Here is a 22,524-nt window from a genome sequence, read left to right on the forward strand (position 1 = left end):
TATTTTTAATTGAACTATTTGTTTGATACACTTGTTGAGATTTAATTAAGGAATGTGTACCATATGCTTGATATTTGTGACTTAATTTTATTTTTCCTGAGCGATTGATGACAACAGTTTTTGTTATTTTTTTTTATTGCATACAACTGTAAGCTTTTTTGGCTGAGGTGCAGCAAATAACCATTTACTGTTATTTAACTGAATTCATAATACATTACCTAATTGAACAATTTTTTTAGTGCAATTTGAAGGAATAGAGGTTATTTCATTTATTAACTTTATTTCACAGTTTTTTTATTATGTGCGGGTTTGATGGGAAATGTTTGCTTACAAACACTTATGGAAGTAGTGATTGATTTACATTTAGAAAAAGTTATTTTATTGATTTTTTTTATAATACTGCTTGGATGTGTTTAGCAATAAAAAGGGTTTTTCAGGTTGAATGAAAAAGTAATTATCCTCGTTTAAAGGTACAGGAAATGGAATAAGTTTGTATACATTGTATCTCACGCCATTGGTTAGTGGCAATTGAATTATATAGATTAATTTATCATTATTAATGAACACATTTAAGTCCATTATGTTAAACAAAGCATATCCAACTGAGTTTCCTGGGGGAACTGGAATTGATAATTTTTGAGCTACATTGGAAGAACTTGCCTTAAAAAGATACATAATTTTTTTAGGTGTTATAATTTGAGGGGAAATAATACCTTTTTGCGCATGCAGAATTGATTGAACAACTGTTTTATAAGATTGTTTTAATTTTATTAATAACATATTAATTGTGTGCATATAGTGGTCCCAGTCGACCATCACTTTTAAAGTATTTATTTTTTTAGTTACTTGATAACCTCGTGCATTAATTTTGTTTTTAACATTTTTAAAAGCCTTTTGCAACACTTTTTTATTTGATTTTATTGAAAGAACTGTGTTGTTAATGGTTTTAAGTGTTGATTTAACAATTAACATTGATTCCTTAGTAATTTTCAGGAAATTAGACTGCTTTGATTGCAATTTATTTATTTGAGTTATATAGTATTTTGCATTTTTTGCATCTAATGTACCAAATAAGATTTTACTTATTTTACCTACGAAATTAAATACACCTCGTTTATTTTGTACTTGAGGTTTTACTATTTGTATTACCAAAGATTGTAAATCTTTTATTCTATTGAACCTCCTTTGGATTGTGTTTAACTGGTTTTTTTCGAGCCAGGTCTACATATACTACTCTAGACTTATATAGGTCAGTGGCTTGACTTATGTAAGTCTGTACATGTGTTACAGCTTGATTTAAGTTTGTCAGATTGAAGAAAGTGACAAGCTTCCATTTGTTATTATATAACTGAACTTTACCCTCGAATTTATAATATAATCCGGGTATTTTGTTAAGTGATTGAACTTTAATTATGTCTTTTGTTGCTGCCCTTGCTGGGGACAACAGCAGCATAAGTGGCAGGAGTAATAATATAAGCATTTTTATACCTGCAAGGAATACACAGTGAAAAGAGGGATATAGTTTTTTTTTGTTTGTTTGTTAGTAATAAAGCTTCAATCGGTTAGCATGTATAACTACTGGCTTTTTTTTGCGTTTAATAGTGCAATTTACTCCTTGAACTTTTAGTACAGTAAATGGCCCTATAAATTGCGAATCTAACTTTTTTGATCTACCTCTCCTAATTGTTTTATTTTTTAATAACACCTTATTTCCGGGCTGGAACAACTCGCCTTTGGCGTTTGCTGTTCTGTCATAGTATTGCTTGTTTTTTTTCTTTTATTAATTTATGTCTTGCCAAATCATAACTTCTTTGCAAACGTTCACGCAATACTTTGACATAGTCGTTATATGCATAATTAACCTCATTGGGTTTTCTCTGTAATACTCCCGGTATGTTAGCTAACCTACCGTACATTAGCTCATGAGGGGTGTATGATGTGATTGAGTGAGGGGTCGTGTTGAATGCAAATGTTGCATAAGGCAGCCAGGTATCCCAATTAGTTTGTTTTTCAGATATGTAATGACGAAGATACTTGCCTAAGGTGCGGTGCGCACGTTCCACGTAATTTGTTTGTGGCCTGAAAGGGCTTGATTGTATTTTCTTAATTTGAAGTAATTTGCATACCTTTTTCATAATGTCACTGGTAAAATTTTTACCTTGATCTGATAATATTATTTGTGGAATTTCATAAACCAAAATGATTTTTTCTACTAGTGCTTTTGCTACTGTTTTCGCGTCTTGTTGGGGCATAGGCACAGCGACTAAGAATTTAGAAAGTTTATCCTGAAAGGTCAGAATATATTTGTTTTTCTCTTCTGTTTTTGGGAAGGGGCCAACTATATTGATTGCAGCTTTCTCAAAAACAGACTGTGGAGTTGTCGTTATAGTCATTGGCATTTTGACTGCCGGTTGGTTTAATTTGTTTAATTGACACGAATTACAATGCCTGATGTGCATTTCCACTTCTGTGGTCATATTAGGCCATGCTGTTTGCGGGATTCCATTAAATTCCATGTATTGTTTGATTTTTTTTATAGTACGTTTAGTTCCTTGGTGACCTGCTAATTTCGAGTTATGAAACTCTGTAAGTATTTGAGATCGAGTATCACTATCTAATAGTTTGACTTTTGGTTTAGATTTTAATTCTTGGATTTTACTCATAGCGTCGGCGTTTGTGTTTTTTACGCCTGCGCGGTAAACTATTTTATACGTGTACTCTTCCAAGTAAATGCGCCATTTTAATAATCTACTACTTGGATCCTTTATATTAAAAACCCACAGTAGTGGTTTGTGGTCTGTGACAAAGGTTGTTGGTCTATTTAAGATATAGGGGCGAAATAATTTTGCAGCCCACACTATTGCAAGAAGTTCACGTTCAGTCGTAGAATAATTCGTTTTTGCTTTATTTAGCGTTCTGCTGGCGAAACCAATAGGTCGATCAGAACCTAATTTACCTTGCGAGAGAATACGGCCAACGGAAAATTCACTCGCATCTGTGGTCAAAATTAATGGCTTACTAAAGTCGGGATATTGTAACAACGGAGGGGAGGTTAGTTTTTTCTGAAGTGTTTGAAAAGCAACGATTTGCTCGTTACTCCACACAAATTTTACGTCCTGCTTTAGCAGTTTTGTCAATGGCTTAGCAATTTTGCTGAAGTTTTCTATGAATCGTCTATAATAAGATGCAAGGCCTAGAAAAACTTTGACATCTTTGGCACATTTAGGTGTGGGAAAATTTAAAACCTTCTCTACTAATTGAGGGTCCGGCTTCAAACCTTCACTCGTTATTTTATGTTCTAAATAGGTTACTTCTTTTCGTAGAAATTCGCATTTGTCTGGTTGTAGTTTCAAATTATGTTTTCGAAATCGGTTGAACACTTCCTGCAAGTGGCTGATGTGCTGTTTAAGATCTCTAGAATAAATACAACAATTGTTTAGATACGCGAAACATTTCAAGCCAGTTAATCCTGAGAGGACAATGTCCATTAGTCTTTGAAATGTAGCAGGTGCTCCACACAAACCAAAAGGCATACGATTAAATTCATAGTGCCCGTACGGGGTACTGAATGCTGTTTTACACCTATCTTTAGGTTTCATTTTCAATTGCATATACCCGCTGGCTAAATCAAGCGTACTGAAGTAATTTGAGTTTCCTAGCTGATCTAAAATTTCCGTGATAAGCGGAAGTGGATAGCAGGGTCTAAACGTCATTAGGTTGAGACGTCTATAATCGATTACGATACGATATTTTGGTTTTCCTGAGGCGTCAAGCTTTTTGGGAACTACTAAAATTGGGAAGTTCCAAGGACTTTTACTTGGAGAAATAATTCCTTTGTCAAGCAATTTTGAAATTTGTTTTTGTACCTCTTCCTTATGAGCTTCTGGAATGCGATAAGGTTTTTGGGTTACTATGGCTCCTTTATATTCCGGTTTAATTGGAATTGAATGTTCGATAGTGTCTGTGTAAGTTAATTTATCTCCCTCAAGATAAAACAGATCGTGATATTCTTTACATAATTTTAGAATAGCGGATCGCTCTTCTTTGTTTAAATGAGCTAATCTTAAATTACATTGCAACAAGTTTAGACGTTGTTTTAATTTGCTACTATCAATGTCACAGTCATTTACTGAACAGATTATTGGAATATTGCCATTTGCTTGACAGTCTGTGACAATTTCAATGTTTAATGTAGGGATGGTAACTTCCTTTTCTTCTTCGTTTATATTTAATAGGCACGAGAAACATTTGTGATTTTTTTGCTTTTACCAACGCTTCTGGCAAAAATACACCTTCATCTAATTGTAATTTTGGAATAACTCCTACTCCGTTTTTGTTTACTGCGATTTTTACTATTATTTCTCATCTAGGAGGTATTTTATATTTTTTACTACTGGGTAATTTTAATTTCAACCCTTGTTCGAAATAAATTTCACAGTTATGTTTCGTGAGAAAATCTCTGCCTAATATTCCCGAATGAGAGGTGTTGACTACTTCGTTTGGCATTACATGAAAAATATGTTTTATCTCGTGACCGCTAATGAACAAATGAAGATCAATAGTTCCTACTGTGTGAGTTTTAAAGTTATTAAAACCTTGTATAACTGTTGATTGACAACGTCTCACTTTTTTCAACATGTCATTACTTATACTACTTAAATTTACATAGCTGATATCAGAACCAGTATCTATTAGCATTTTTAACCCTTTACTTAGTTTTTTAAATTGTACCAAAATTTTACCTTTACTATCTATCACCTCTTTTCGTGTTTCTTTTGGCTGATGTTCTTTACTTTCAATGTGTGTTTTATTATGGGAACATCTAGTACACCTTTTATTTTTCTTGCAACCATGAACTGAGTAAGATGCTGCAGGTTGCGAGCAATATCTTTTTATTCGTTTTCCTGTGGACAGCGACTTTTACAACAATGGGACTTAAGAGTCAGGTTCTCCAAACAATATAGTGTGCTATCTTCGCTGTGGCCAACTTCACTTTTATTTTTGCGGTTAACCGACTTATCATCAGGGGCCTCACAGCAACTTGTACAACAAGTACAAACATTATCATTTAAATATTGCAACCTGTGGGAGGAGCTGTGGGGAGTTTTTCCCCCTTCGTTCCTTCGTGGAACGGCATCGGAACGCACACTTTTCCGGGACTTTCCGTGGGTGAAATGTGCACGATTTTCACCACTTCCGGAGAATTTTTTTGGTGCTTCGTTCGAGCCACCTCGATTGTTGCCATTATATTTGCGCGCGCGACTTTGGCGATTAAAATTACTACTACTATGCATTAGATCCGCATTGCCGGGCAAGGGTTTTAATTTCTGAGAGTTCCAGTGACTCTCTTCTTCGAGACAAAATTTAACAATGTCTCCGAAGGACAGAAGTTCTGAACTTTTCCCCCTTACAATTAACTGCATTTGTTCGTCTGCTAATCCTTGTATAAAGGAAGCTCTAGACAAATGATCTATTAACGCCAATGCTCCTGATATTTCTTCATCTGTGCACACGCGAGATGCTGCTGTTTTCAAATCTGATTGTAATGCATCAATTTTACTTGCCCATGTGCTGATGGTTTCGTGTTTTGTTTGACGTGCTGCAAACAACGAACATGCATAGTATTCAATGGATCTGCGAGTTTCGTAGTTTTCTGTTAAGATTTCTTTAACTTTTGCCCATGTGTTTGTGGCTGTACGCACTAACAATTTACTCCGTGGTTCGCCTATTATTTTTGACTTAATAAACTTAAGTAACTTATTTCTATCCCTAGGATGGACTAGTTCTATCGCAGTTTCACAGCTATCAATGAACTGTTTCAATTTAGCTTTGTTACCCGAAAATGGTTCAGTAATTAATTTCAATGCTTCACCTAAGCTACAATAATCATTGGGATTATTACTTTCCTCATTTGTAGTTGAATTACTACTTTCTGAATTTCGTTCGCTAGAACTAGTCGCCATTCTGAGGGCGGAAGCTTGTACTTTTTAATTTACAAGAAAATAATAAGATAACACAACAACCAACTTTCCTTCCTTCTTTTTAGATATTGAAAACCCGTATAATAAAAACATGAATTTGTCCCGCAGGACCTCCTCCTCGGAAGGATGAGCTCAATACCTACTGCCCCACAATTTCTAACTTGTATAATTCACGAATGAATTTATCCCGCAGGACCTCCTCCTCGGAAGGATAAGTTATGAAATTCACAGACTTAATTACTCACTTTTGACCTAGGACTAGTAGTAATTATCTGTGCACTCCTCGTGTTACACTTGAAACACAATTATATCTTCAAGGAAACTGCTTTCACAATACTGATAATTTAAATGAACTTTTGTACTCACCCACTGCAATAAGGCGCACTAGATCCTACACACCTGATGTTGACGGTGATTAATGGGTACCCTTTGAGATCATGTTGCCTAGACTGCACGGGGGTGTTGAAAAGGCAGGGTGTATACTCTGCCGTGCTGCTACTGTATCTGCGATGACGGTGCTGACCAGTGCCTGGCGCTGCTACACTCGGCCTGCTGCTACTATGGTACTGCTAGGGGCGTCGAACCAAGATGCTGCAAGTTCCACTTGGATGCCTGTTGACTCCACCACGCTGTTGTCTGTTTCACACTTAACTTCTTTCTCTCACAATTTGGTACTTGCACTTATATCCACTGTTTTTGGGGGCTTTTCAGTTCCTTGCCGACCCACTCTTGACTTTCTCAATGCAAGAGTCGCACTCCGGGGAATTCTGGTTGCTGCGTTTGCCGCCACTGTTCTTCGAACTTGTGTTTGGATTGTCTTATTAAATTGCTCTATCGGTTCCACGTGTCTGGTATGATGTTATTGAAGAACACTTCTAACAATGAGAGTGTTGCCTTTGATCCCACCGCTGCCACCAATTTAATTTTGTAATGCTTCGAGCGATCGAGCGGTTAGAGAGATCGCGGGAACTGGCAAACTTCGAGGCTTTCCTCAACTCTAATTGTTAGTAGTGGTGGCGGTTTTTTGTTTTTAGATGAAAAATGACGATTTTCGTAGAATAGATATATATAAAGTTTATTGGTTAAATTGAAAACGAGTACAAGGCCACTCTCGTTTTAATTGTAGTATAAGAACACTATACTTCTGGATCGTATAAGTAATAACTTCACGAGTTAGAGAGTTTTGTCTAAGTTGTTATAGTGAAAAGTCCACTTATACGAATGAGATGTAAGAACTAATGTTTACAGAGTATAAAATTGAAACTTCAGTTCGTAAACTGAAGTGAGTCGAACATACCGATAGAGCAATGAATAGAATTTGGAATTGGAGACCGAAAAAGAGTGAAGTTAGAAACTGGTATAGACAATTTCGTTGTGCTAAGTTCAAAAGATGAACACACGCAGACACGCGGTACTACATCGATGGAGTTGAGACGTCGACTGACTCTTGGAGAGCGTCTCTAAGGTTTTAAACTACCCTTAGAATTTGGGCGTTGGCTAATTTGCATATTAGCTCAAGTTTACTCTCTTTCTGATTGGATTTCAGAAGGGCGTTCTGAGTTTTTAGTTTTGCGCACAGTGTTCCTATACCCTTACGAGAGGAAATTAGTTATACATAATTCCATATATGGTATTACATAAAATACATAACATTTGGGCTGGGAGGAAGCAGCTGCTCTCTTCTCCTACTCTAAAGTTATTATCTTTTCACTTGGGGTTACACATAAATGTTAACTAGTACCATTCTACATTTTTCACACTCTATAAGGTTTATTCTGAGAAACATTAGGAATAGTTATTCGTTAACTCACAGCTGCTTCTACCAGTTATAGATTTACAAAAGCTAATTTACAAGTCCTCCCTTATGGGAAAGGTTTCTATTTAATGTGTTTGCAGACCTATTTTTATAACAGTACCAAAAGCTGAATATTCCACAGTATTGTTCACAACTGTTACTTCCGTTCCTTAGACACTATATTTGTCTCCGAGTATGCAATTGAGTTGGTCTTAGAATTTTCTTAAGGCAGTGCAATTTATTTTAATTGCGCTAAGAAAGTTCAGTTGCAACGTGTTGGCTATCCAACCCCGGATTCCTTCTTACGGAGAGGGTGAGAGAGATGAACTAACATAGCAGCTGGTTTGATGGAAAGCAAGGGGAAAAGAAAAGGGAGACGTGTTATTTCTGTTTCGTCTCTCTTGTTTCCCTGCGACATCCAAAAGAAAAAGAAAATTTTCATATCGAAAATTCGTGTATCTTACAGCACATTGTAACTAAGTTACAAGAGGTTTACGTCCTATCTGAACGGCGCATCCACCGGGTCAAGTTTTGGAATATCCCCTTAAGGTAGCTTTCAACGCAGCTAAGGGAAACGTATGTGAACCAGTAATAGAATTCTCCGTAGCAGAATGAATAAAGTGATGGTTCGATAACCACAAGGTTCGTGGTTCGAAACCCGTCGCCGAAATCAGATTTTTTAAAATCTTAATTCCTCAGTTCTGAAGATCTTTCTCCCCTTTCGTAATCATCTGATGCTCTAAAAAGAGTTCTCCACATTAATTCGACAACTGCCTAATGTGATCCTCGCAGTTCGAAAACTTCCCTTCTTATCTTTCACAAAATCAGAATTTTCGTCATAATACGAATGCTGTCCGATCATTTTTTCCCCAATTCTAAATCTGGGTATACAAATCATCCCTCTCTGTCTCCATACTTGAATCCCTTTCAATCTCTCTCTCTCTCTCTCTCTCTCTCTCTCTCTCTCTTTCTCTCTGTCTCTCTCAATGTCACCCAGGAAGTCGTATGGCTTGAGATCAAACCTTCGACTCTTGAAACCAAATGTAAGCTCTTTAGCAATGTGCTATCGTAACTCTATCGGTTTGTTGTTAAAACCAGTGTCTTTTAGACTTTATTCGGAAGGGGGGGGGGGACAGGAAGAGATTCTCCGGCGACATAAGATTTTCACTTTTTATTAGTGTATTACTATACATTTGATTAAAAAAATACGTATTTATGAAGCTCAAGAGAGGGGGAATTACACCCTCCTGTCCTGCCCAAATGACGTCCCTGAAACATTTGCTTGCACTTACTGAAAAGAAATTAAATGAATCATTGAATAAAACTCGTTTCTGTCCGTAGATATTTTAGAGCTCTTGGCAATTTCCATAGATTTCTTAAGGAGCATCTTACTAGCTTGCACTCTTTAAAGAAAGAAAAGAATGAAACTAAAGATATTTATGAAGCTCTGGGAAGATTGTGTGACTTTCCTTTAATTTAGGCTCTTAAAAATATTTCAGAACAAACGAATGGAAAAGACTGTTTTAAAGCTATAACGTTGTAAACTTGATTCCTGTTTCTTTTTCAGCTGAATGGAAAGAGTGTACTACGTCACACACACTGCTTTAGACAAGGAGAGGTGGAGGACGGGAAGGAGTTGGAATAAATACTAGAAGCAACTAATCGATTGATACATGTATTGCGGGAATGCATAAGAAAACTGGGCAAGAGTTTGTTCTTAATTTGGACTTAGAATTTTTGTAACACATTTTATGCCGCGGACTGTACAAAATGATATAATTCCTTCTTTCTAGTAATCGAAATATAAGCGAGTGCCAAGTGCATAGTGTGTCTCACGAGAGTTGAGCACGGCAGAATAATATCACATAGAGTTGGGCACGGAAGTTTTAGTGGTTACACCCTCAATTAAAAAGTACAACTTTCATTTGATGCACAGTTTCAAGGAAACTTGTATCTAATTTATATTCAGTGAAATGGTATCGCCCCCTTTCAGCAGTACCTATACATTTTAATAATGAAAACTAGCTGATATTATAAGTATTTGTTGTTGGCCCTCTGAATTTCAGATGTACCAAAGGATGTAGTCTCATGTCGGCTAGGGGCACAGTGGTTCAGTGGTAGAACGTTCACCTCTGGTGTGTGGGGTTCCTGGTTCTACCTCCATCTCGTGCCAAGTGGGCATTGTGGTGGACAAACAGCAGGGTGTTCGTGTGTTTTTTCGAAGTTCTCACTTTATTCATTCCACCATTGCATTCATTTCTCATCATCACCGTCTCCTTTAGCCTAGCCAGCATAATTGTGAGACGTAAAACTGAAAGATTTCATTTCATTTTCATTAGGGATGTACCGATACCAATACTTAAGAGGCCGATACCGATACTTTTGGACACATTTCTTATATATTATCAGGAATTTTCAGAATAATAAAATGATCTACATTATAATAGGGTTCATTAGATATAAGGCCAAAATTTGACATACAAAGACAAAAAGCAGAATTTCGTATTACGTTCCACACAAAAAATATATTTCCTCTAAATTTAATCGAACTCACATAAAATGAATTAAAATGCAGCAAATACTTATATAGTGTAATCTTAATTCTAAGGGTCAGTGATTGATATGTAGAGTGTTAATGTACTTTGACAGTTACATTGCATTTACTAATCTCTATTACATACATACAGTGGCGACGATTGGACGTTAAAAAGTGGGAGGAGCAAGACATGATCTGAACATTTGTGTATCAATGTTAGTTTTCTTGATTGTTTCTAATAATTACGAAAGGTTGTGTAATTAATGGGATACTATTTTTTCAGTTAAAATACCGTGTATCGTATATCATATTTTATTAAGTAAATTGACAAGAGCAACGCAAGTAGGCACTAGCGTTTTGCACTCTTAAATAACGAAGATCTAAGAATAGATTTGATTGCTTGCGCATGAACATCTTAAAATTCTGTCTAGAAAATTGTGTGATTTGGCTAGTGGCCAGTTTATCAGTGACCACCGGTTATTATTTGATACCAAAATGTTCACCATCCTCTTAGGTATTGATCAACACCAACATAATCTCTCTATGACGTACCGTTCCCAAGATATTGGCCAAAAAAGTTCCGATTTCGGGAGATTTAAGGAGCCATATCTCGGGAACCTTAAATCATAGAGAGATGATATTGGTGTTGATCAATACCTACGAGGATGATGAACATTTTGTTAACAAGTAGTAATCGGTGACCACTGGTTATATCTTCATTTCAATATATATATATATATATATATATATATATATATATATATATATATATACGGTGATAAAAAGTGACAGCTTAATATAGATAATTCAACAGATTCGCTAATACGTAGGTTCCAAATATGTAAATGTATTATCTATTTAATTTAATCAGATATAATTAATATACAATTTCATACAAGTTTCGATTTTTTTTTTTTTTTAGTTCGTTCTGGCAATTCTCTTCCAGCATTCTCAACTGTTTCTTTCTTATTTTCTGTTCAAAGAAAAAATCCAACAAAAAGGGCTTTGCTTCGTCTGCAAAAAGGCATTGTTGTGTCTGCTAGTAAAAAAAGAAACATTTTTTCTTTCACCACCAATCTGTAAGTGTGGAATATCATAAATGCTGTGGCAAAACAATGAAAAAGGTAGAAGTTGATTCTTATTACTCTCTTTTTAATCAATATTCCTTACTATTAGAAAGAAGAAATGACATTTTAGGAACTGTCGATTTTTTGTGGAATTAATAACTTGTAAAAAACTTTTCTTGTTTTGCAAAATGTTCTCTCAATTAGTTTCAAAGTGGCTGACTAATATCAAGATCTTGTAAGAAGAAATGAAAGTACGCTGGAATTATTGCGCTCCAAAAGGTTAAATTTGGGGCATTTTCCGTAGTGATTAAAACGTAATTCATATAGCTTTCTTAACTCCACGGGAAGACAAATAACAATTCGTACTCACGCCACGACAAATATTATATAGCACCATTTTTTGTATGAACCAGTAATACGTACAAACACTTTACATTTCCAAATTAAACTATATACATTAAGAGGTTACCGTAGATGCGGGCTACTTGGACCCAATTTTGCAATAAATTCGTTTTTTCGGCCTGTTTTCATCCACGAAAACTCGAAAGTTATTGTTATAACCCATATTAAGTGGAACTACAGGCTTTGTTGTACATATCGAGGACAGTTTTAGTTACATATATTGAAAACAAAACACAGGCGATTATTGTAAAGAATGGGTCCTAGTAAGACTCGCGTTCGGGCTACTTGAACCCACTCCCATATTTTCCTACAGAAAACCATTGAAATCTGCTCTGAGACTAAGTAGGACGTAGGTGTTCCAAGAACAACACTTTTTATTTACTGCAAACCACAAAGAGAACATGTTAAGAGGTACTATCAAATATAATGACTGTAATACCTGATTACGTTTTCTTCTACAGCTGCACGAGCCCTATCTATATTAGCAGCGAATCTAGTCGTTGACTGGAGGTGCAGTTTCTAAAATAACTGCACCCAATCTCGACTGGGAAGATTGTTTTAGAAAGCAATGACAGTTCTCCCATGCATGGCTAAATAGGACTTCACAATAAATCTGAAATCAAGTTAATTAACGAGGAATCCGAAATCACAAACTTTATCAAGATGACTAGCGAAGGTTAATTCTTCTTCTTCTTCTTCTTCAGTGAACACTTTCAGATGGCCCGGATTCTGCCTTGACCTGTTCTTTAATCTTCTTTCTATGGTGGAACGACTTATCTTGAAGTGAGCTTCTGTTTCTTTTTGCGACATTTTCCCCGACTGAATTGCTGGTAAACATTTTTCAAGCTGTTATGAAAAATCAGCATATTTTCGACCTGCAGGCAATCTTTTATTTTGATGTACCATTTTGTACCGGTATCCTTAAGGAGATAATGGAGTCCTTACTTGTGTGACACGTGACAACAGACCTTTATTTCTCATTAATAAGGATAACAAAGGATGGGGTGGGATAAAGATAACAAAAGATGCGGTGGGACAAAATATCCATGTTTTCCAGGTCATATGTACACACTTCATAAATAATGCAATTACGCACACATCTTACTGTATATGAGAAAGTTTACCATGTCAGTTTCATTAACCTATATGTAACTACTTATGTGTTTACTTAGCATTGGTTCCACTTCCTTGCAAATAGTGTCCACACATAAAAGTTTGGCGGTCAATAAATACACTCTTTTCGTCAACGACCTTTCTCACCGATGCTGCTCAATCGTAGCCTACCACAGAACTAGTTTCAATGTGTGTACGCCTGCATTGTGATCCCATGTAACGGATCTAACTCTGAACTCACTCATTATTGCATTGCATATGGGACTTTAAACGAATTTTTGCTTTGGGTCCAAGTAGCCCCTTAAGGGTCCAAGTAGCCCGCAATTACGGTACTTCAAAAACGTGAGGGCAATTGCCCCCCCCCTCCTGCCCCTAATCGCCGCTTCTGCATACCTATAATGCAAACGGATACTACCATTGCAAATTTTTATTGTATAAAAATTATGCGTGGTGAACCAGGTGTTGTTATGTATACCATAAAAGTAAGAGGGTTCTTTAAGCGAAGTCGAAAATGATAAAACTATTTATTACCTTTAACCAGTAAGTAGGAGAAAATAAAGAGAAAATGAGCGTCTTGTAAGTTTCTTTCATAGCATTTTCTTCTGAATCGAAACCTCTGTCTCGTTTGGGACTCGATTGACGGGTCTGCTATCCTGATCATAGGCGCCCGAAGGGAGAGGGCAGGGTGAGTCCCCCCTTCCCCTGGGTCACGAAAATGTATACATAATATAGCAAACCACGTATATTAAATACCAGACGTAATATAGCAACTATGGAATGGGCCCTCCCTAGAAAATTTTCTTCGGGTGCCCATGATCCTGACTGAGGACCTTTGGCTTTTCTTCACCAGTATTTTTTATGGAGGGACTAAATTTATCAATTGAGTACGAGTAGTGCAAATCAAGGCGTACACATGCATAAAGAAATCGATGAAATATAACTGTTGATATTAAACAAATTGAAAATAATTCGGAAAATGTATCGGTAAATATCGGTGTCCATTTGCTGATACAAATACTCCCAAAAGTGGCCGATATCACCGATACCGATACCGATATATCAGTACATCACTAATTTTCATGTCAGCCAGTATACATCTTTTTCCAAAAGGTACAGAAATAGTTAACGGAAGAATGTTCATTTTTGAGCATCCATTGCAATGGATACTGCCTATTGTTTTGTATCACATAAATTTACATTTCATTTTCTGTTATTCATGTAATATTTATTTACATCGCGTACAGAAATTTACTCCATATAAATAGAGTTGAAAAAATTAATGAACAAAAAATAAGGGATTAAAATCAATAAGACTATGATAGCAATAATTTATTAACTTGATAATTAATGTCAGAAGAAAGTACCGATTAAAATTAAAATTTACAATTTTCGCTAATATCCAATGTGAATTGTTGTGATCTGTAAAAAGTTATTGTATAAAATGAAAAAACGTTGGGAAGTTGACAGATGTCGTAAAATACAGTGCGGAAAGTGGATGCTTTGCTTCACAGCAAAACATCACATGCGTCGTCGTTCTTGCATACACAGATCAGGCATCTGGAGACAGGTATAGCATAGCAGGAAGTTATTGACATGAAATCAATCTTTCCAGCGTAAAAATATCCTGCGAATACAATACATCAATCGCGTTTACTTCTGCATGCAAATCACCATTGTTCAAGCCACATTGCTACAATTGCGATATAGTACAACAGCCAAGGACAAATTTGTCCCAAGTACAGAACATTAATCAAAAGTATCCGTAACCATCCTGTGTATTAATATTGACAACTGTTTTACAAGAAACGACAGTATAGACTAATAAAATATAATTTACTTCCAGTTACCTTAAGAAGACAAATGTATAGCTAACGACGTTATTTTAGAAAGATGGATTAGGGATCTAAATGTATAAGTTGGTGCATATTTGCGTATACAACACACAAGAGGATCAAATATAACTTCACACATGAAGACAAAAAATTAACATACGATGATTCTGTGTGCAAATTATCCCTACTGTGTGTTTCAGATGTAAAGCATCACGGGCAATAGCCAATTGTGCGCGATATTCCGCGCGGTGTTGCCGGATCATGGAATCCCCTTTCCCTTCTCGCTCTTCCTCCAGTTGAGATTATGACACATACATTGGCAACATTATTCGCAATGTAAATATACTACTCCAGCAACTCAAGAATTTTGACTGTGCATCCTAGAAGTATATATAGCAATTAAATTACTTACCTATTAACTTTTCCAGTGGATATGCTAAACACTCCTCTTCAACACTACTTTCACTATCGTCTATGTCAGTTAATATTTCGTCATTGTCTGAATCTGAGTCTTGTAAGTTTATTATCATGTGCTAAAAAAAAGTAAACACAAAAAATAATTCTTCGAGCCTGATTTCGTACCACTTTATTTTTTATTTTTATTTTTTTTAAAGAAAGCTTCGGACTTGTACTCGGTTTGCTTAAAGACATTGTCAACTATAATTTTGGAGAAGAAACGAACTACCACGAAAGAAAGTAACCCAGACACTTATGAATTCTGTTTATGCTAGAAGAGAAGTTACGTTTCAACACAACTAGCACCTTTGTTTCTTTCTCAGTTTTCATAACAAATAACATTCTTGGGCTTGGTCTAGGTCACACAAAAAACAATCCGTCTGAATCCTAAGCAAGTCCATATGATCGAGTTTGTTTTGGGTTACGATAATTTACGACACCATTCAGACGCCTGGTGCTTTTGAATCCCTGCTGGAGGAGGAAAGAGGGAATAAGTGGTCGCATATATGTAAGGTAGTGAAACGTGAAGGAGAAAAAAAAAAAAATACTGCATTTTTTCTGTCGAATAAGGAAGAATTTATCCCGAAGTAAATTTCAAAACAATATTACGAACTTCCCATATTTTGTTCTTACGATGTTAGGCATATTATATATATATATATATATATATATATATATATATATATATATATATATAAATGAATCAGATTACAAAGGCGTGTAGCCACGGGGGAAAAGGGGGCCCTGTCTTTCCAAACTATTTCCAACTCCAAAATGAGGTTCGTGGTATGTGTTCAATAAACTTATTTAATAGTTAATGCAAATGAGGGACGTTTATAATAAAATATGAAAATTAAAAAAAAAAATCAAACATCATCAATACGGTTTCTGTACCTGATTAAAACAACTAAAATTAACCATATGCTTTATATTCTCATTTCCCTAACTGGGAGCACACCGTATGAACTCTATTAGATTATTGCATAATAATATCTGAGTTGATATTTTTTCGAGTTTTTTTTTTTTTTCTTTATTATTTAACCCATATAAATGCAAAGTCAGATAAACAGACTGCTATAAACAGCATTTGTTTTCTTATGAATAGCTTATTGATTCATCTACAATCCAGTTTTCAACTCAGTACTGTCAAGATCCGTCTTTTGATAAGGTAGCATCGTGAAAATATAACATGAGTATAGTATGTATGGCGAGTTAAAATGCTTTCATATTCTGAAAGAGATCATTTGTTCTCTTTTAAATGTGTGAAAAGCTTTCCTCCCCCTGAAAGTAATGTTTCCCTACAACAACCTGCTGGTTACACCTATGATTATTCTGTAATAAAAGTTGAGTTCTATTTCCAAATTGAAGAAAAATCCACTGGAAATTTGACGCGGGACTCATCGCTCGTTTTACTAATTGTTTTACATGGAAATCTTTAAAAGCGTGTATCTTAACAACCAGTTGACATAAAAAGATGTAGTTTTCACGTATGTGTTCGTAATTCTTTTCTCTACTTCGTAAAGTGATCAGTTGATGTGCTGATACAATATTTCTAATAAGCGCCTCTGGTATTGTCAAGATTCATGGTAGCGCGAGAAGTCAGCGTGCAGGACTGCTTGTCGCTAATTGTCAACACCGCTCAAAGCTAATTGGACGCCGCGTGAAGCCAACTCAAGGCCATGCCGCTTATCATTTGAAATCTGCAATAATGAAGTACTGTATGTACTACTTGGAAAATAACCGATTTTATATAATTAACTTTCCAGCATAGATCACTAAAATGTGAAGCACAAAGTGCTTTCTTTTCCTTGTAATCATAATAAGTTTACCATTTAGCACATTACATTTTTTTAATACGTGTATTTGTTTGGTTAAAATCCTAATTTGTTAAATATTTAACTGGAAATTACATTAAATCTGATACAAATTACTAATAAACTGGATTTATCATAAATTTTACAATATTACACGGAATTTACTTATTTTAATTATGTAAAAATAATTATTAAACAACTTAGTGTATTTCCCGTTGAGGTAAATATTACTTCAGGAAATGTTACTTGGAAGTGGAATGTAAAATTTAACAACTGTGAAACACGATGTGTGAACAGTCCGTTATATGATGACAGTCTATCGCCGACGTAGCTAAAAATTTCAGCGTAGCACACAATTCTTCCCATTTGATGTAATAGAAATATACCAACTTCGGCATGAGTGACCTGTCTTATAATTTATCGTCAGGGTAGCTGTAAATTTCAGTGTAACACGCAATAGTCCTTTCTGTTCATACCAATTTCGACATAGGCGATCTGTCTGATAACACTTTATCGTCGACGTCGCTTAAAATTTTATCGTAGTATGCGACTCTTTTCACTCGATATAAAAATTGCTTGTATCAGAGAGGAATACATGATAATGACAAAAAATGTGTCAGACGTCTAGGAGTTTCTCCTTGCAAAAAAAAATGAATATGCTTCAGTGGCCCAAGTAATCGCATAATCTCAATTCCATTCAACACATCAGGAACGAGGTATGGAAACTTTGTATTAGACAAAGGAAGCTTCAAACAAGGCCGAAAAATTTGTACTTCTGCGGAAAGAGTAGGAGGATATCAAACTACCTTGTTTATTTTTTTTAATTTTTTTTTTCTTAAATCAATTTGTGTTCAAATATAAGACCTGTTTCGAATAATTTAGTAGGTTTTCAGACATTTCCATGTTTCACATTCCAGAGTTAATACGTTGGATTGAAAACATTTGTACCGTGTTTTCCCCTATTTTGTGTACTATAGCGAAATAAGAGTTTCAGGAATTTGTACTTATTTCTGAATTACGAAACTTTTTATTTATTTTATTTTTCATGTTCTTGTGTATATTAATACTGTATATAAAACTATAAAAGTGCATGTGTAAATATTGAGATTGAAGTGAGTTTACTTTTTTTTTTTTTTGATGCACTTAATGCTGGTAAAGTGTTTCAAAAAGTTGTCAATAGTTTGGAAGTAAATTTTTGGTGAACAGGATTTCAGTTTTAGGTCCCATTCATGTTTTATGTATCAATTTCCAAGCTTTTATCATTATAACCCATGTATTTTAGACCAACAAGCCATTATTGAACAGTTCTGTAAGACGAAATCTACAGAATCAAATATGGACACCGAAATTCAAGGAGTACCCAAGGATAGTGCTTTGTATGCATTAGTGAATATATATATATATAATCTTAGGGTGGTCCAAAACACAAAACTAACATTGGTCGGGTGTCCACAAGGCTTATTTGATTCCTTCTGATGTATACAAAGAATGAACGAACTTTCAGTACAGTTAAGTCATATTTACAGGTCGCTTCATTTTGTCTTTTTTTTTTTTTTTTAATTGTCTGAACTTTTAGAAAAAGTGTCCCTACTTGTATTTTCAGTTAAAAAAAAAAAAAAAAAAAAAAGCTTTCTTCAGTGGAGCGGGAAAATTTATATGATTTTCAATGAATCGGAGAATAAAGTGCTTCTGTTTCTCATCTTTTGTCAAGGCTTCATTATACTTTTGAATGAGTCTTATACATCTTTCAGCTATACCATTCACCATAGAAATTTGTTTTGTTAATTCGCAAAATTCTTGGGAAAATAGGATTATTTCGCCGATGTTGTAGAATTTGCTTGAGAACAGACTGACACTTCTATTTGCCTTTTTCTATTAGGACATCACATATCTACAATGTTCTCTCTGTTACTAGATCCTCCAAATTAAGTTCTTTGGGTTTCTTTCTCAGCTTAAATCGTCGTGGAATATTCGGTAACGTTAGCCGCTGCAGGCTTTGGAACATCTTTTCCTTTGTTTCTTCTGATACTCTTGTCATCAGAAAGTGCTAATCCTGCTAAATGTTCAGACAAAAGCAGAGATGTCTTGCAAATGATTCATATGCATTACTGGAAATAGATTCGTCTGGGTAACTGACAAAAAGTTAATGCTATTGAGAGAGGCTCAGTTGGCAACTGGAGCTTCATGAACTATTTATTACTACTCCTGTCGCCATCTAGTGATCATATTGAAAGCTATATCTATCAGCTGTTAGCATAGTGATTGTGTTAAATTACATTGTAGTATTGACACCTATAATGTAGTATACAGGAATACTGTATAATGGGGAGTTTACCCATTACCTACCTAATATTTTCATAGTGCAGCATATATTTACCTTAAATTTACGAATGAACGAGTATATATGGAGGTGGGCATACGCTATATTTTTTAAAAAGGTACAGCGTATACCTCCCAAAAATTCTAGCATTAAATCATTCGTAATACTACATGAACAAAAACGTTTAAAATGAAGCGACCTGTAAATATTGAGCAATAGGACTGAAATTTGGCAGGGAAGTAGCTTATGACTAGAGGAAGAAAATAAGGCTTGTGGAGAATTATTTTGAACAAGTTGATTTTTTGCATTTGATTTTGGACCACCCTAATATATATATATATATATATATATATATATATATATATATATATTTCTCTAAGTTTTGCTCAGTGCTATAAAGAACTACCTGTTAGTTGATGCCATCATTCGTGCGGACTACCATATACCTTCTGTTTACATACAGATCGTTATAATTACTGAAGAATTCTATGCGTAGAATTGATCAATGATAAGTTGCTGGCAGGGTAGATTGATTTAAATCAGTCTGATTTAAATCACTTGATTTTTAAGTAAAAATCGTTGATTTAAATCAAATTCCAAAATAAATTAATTTAAAGTGAAAATAAGTAAAATCCTGGTTCTGTTTTGTTATTTCGATTAAAGAAGATAATAATCATAATACAATGAGACTGAAATATATGTACAGCACAGTATGGAAACGAGTGTTATGCAGAGGATGATTAGGGTAAATCCCGTTTTGAACGGGAACGGGGGAATCCTGCCTTCTTCTCTTCGTAACATAGGGTTTTTAAATCGTTAACTATTCCAACAGGAAAATCACCTGGACATTTAAGACGAAAATTATTTTCTGTGCGCGTCTGTTTGTTCCCAGTTAACAGGGGGGTGTTTAGATGGGTCCGATTCCCTCTCCGAAGCTTAAAAATTTTCTAGATTTTATAACTGTAGGCGAAATTCATGTATTTTATATGTATTTCGTGCCGCAAGCTAGTTCAGATTTTTAAAAATATACCTCTGCTAAATATCAGTAACTTTTGTAAAAAAAAGTGCCATGTTGATAAACGTTGCTGTACTTTTTTCTTACTGCTTAAGAAACATGGTTTGGGATTCAAATAGGTTAACGATTGGGGATTAATTCAAAATTCAACCCCAATCCTTCACTTGAATGGCATCATTAACATTTAATACTAATTCCTAATGTTTTTTCTTCAGTTCGCGACTTGTATTATACGAGGAGAAAGATTTGATTTAAATCAAAAAAATCAATTAAAATGATTTTTTTTTAATCATGTTTTTTTTTTTTTTTTTTTCCATCCTGGTTGCTGGTCATATTTAATTCGGAAACAGGTATTTGTGGTAAGAATGTAAGAGTGTAACTTGGTATATATCTCAAAATATTGTCAATATTCATAAAATGTAAAGAGCATAAGTGGCAGGTTTGGTGTCATTTGCTTAGCAACTAAGCAACTAGATTACTGTATCTATACCATCCTATTTATGGTGTATTCTTCATAGTACAACTTTGAAACCGAAATCCTGTTCATTGTGTTTCTTATTGCTCACGTTTTGTACTGGCTTCTGTTTGTGTTATAATTATAGATTTTGTTTTTCTTTGATTTTTTAAAAAATATTTTTATTTTTTATTTTTTGTGCTTTAGATCATGCCACATTACAAGCTTCATATTCACCTTTCTCTACCTTATGTTCTTCCGCACCACAGTATATTTTGGCATACCATATCCACCAGCACATACAAATGCAGCACAGATGATGCTTACTCTAAAGGTAAGTGTGCACAATGTTTTTATTTTATTGTGTGTGAGCTCTTAGTGTTCGGCGTGACCTTGGTACTTATAACTTCCATTTGGAAGTGTGGTTTTGTTATTTGTAGTTGATGATTCCGAAATTTTTATTTTGCATAAGAATAGAGCTCAGGCACTAGCCGACCAAGCTCTCAGTCCGGTGTGTTCCTTATTTTTTTGCGAGTTTCATTTTATTTCAACTTGCGAGTTTTTTTTTTTTTTTTTTTTTATCTCACCCCACTAAATGGTTCCATATCAGGCCAAAATAACCCATGAGAAAAAATTGCACAATCGAGTACTATTAAGTGGCACCACAATTGACTATTAATATCGCGAAACGCACTCATACAATTTACATAGGCTACGTTAAATATAACTGTGTTGCACATCCAATTTAAACTTTAACACTGCGAAAGTTTGTTAGAAAATTAATATGTACTAGATAAGGATTTGTATAACTTTAAATCTGGTTGTTCTGTATTCTTAAACTTAATATCACTGATCTTAATACAAAAAAAGTTACTGTCAAAAATTTACGTACCTACCTAGTACCAAGGTTGCGTCTTCGAATATTACATTGTGTGCATGTGTGTAGATTGAAGTAAAAGCTTGGATAGAAGTTTGTAGAAGCATATTAAATCAATTATTTAATATTGATGATGGTGATTAAAATATTAAGGTCATAAATCAAGTACTAAGTAAGATAAAACTCCATTACAAGAAAAATATAAGTACAATTGAATTAATCAGGTTGAAACAATTATTATTATTTAGCTCTATAATTAGAAAAAAAATAGTACTAGAAGTAGTTCATTATTAAGGTAGCGCTGCATTTGAACACACTATAATACATACCCTACTTATAAATAATAAATCAATAGTTTTTCAGAAATATTAAACTCAAGAAAGTAACGTCTGTCGCACATTAATTTGAAAGAAAGTTGGTACAACTTCCGGATATAGGATTTAACTGGGACATTCACTATGAAGTAAGCGCTAAATTATAATCATAATTGTATATCACCACTTAAGTAAAATTTTGTTGGCATCATGCTCTTATTAATCATTAGAGTGATTCCATTTCAAATCGTCCAGGGTGGTCCACACGACTGTCTCAGATTTAGTTTATTTTTTAAAATAAGGAACTACATACAAAATTATTAGACCCATATTTTTTCTTTTTGCTGAAAAAAATTTTTTCTTCGATATACAGCCTTCCAAAATGGCTGCTCTCCTCTCGGATTGCTCTAAAAACTGAAAAACATGTCAAACTAAAAATGTTATTTTAGAAAAACGAGTGTACTTAGTAACATAATCGCAATAGCAGGAAGAGTATAAAGTTGTATGTTTCGGTGGAGGGCCAAAATTCGTCTATTGGTCCAATAGGA

General features: G+C 34.7%; 1 protein-coding gene across 1 annotated transcript in view; it reads left to right on the forward strand.

The window, feature by feature from the left end:
• The window catches only part of frj (membrane bound O-acyltransferase domain containing farjavit), a 100,558-nt gene that overhangs the window by 17,656 nt on the left and 60,378 nt on the right, over positions 1-22,524 (forward strand). The window contains exon 2 of the mRNA XM_081731518.1: positions 20,993-21,119. Coding sequence (XP_081587644.1) covers positions 20,993-21,119 — 127 coding nt within the window. The remainder of the gene's footprint in view (positions 1-20,992; positions 21,120-22,524) is intronic.

The sequence above is a fragment of the Thermobia domestica genome, chromosome 11 (genome assembly GCF_964235325.1).
Source record: "Thermobia domestica chromosome 11, izTheDome1.hap1.1, whole genome shotgun sequence".
NCBI lineage: Eukaryota > Metazoa > Arthropoda > Insecta > Zygentoma > Lepismatidae > Thermobia > Thermobia domestica.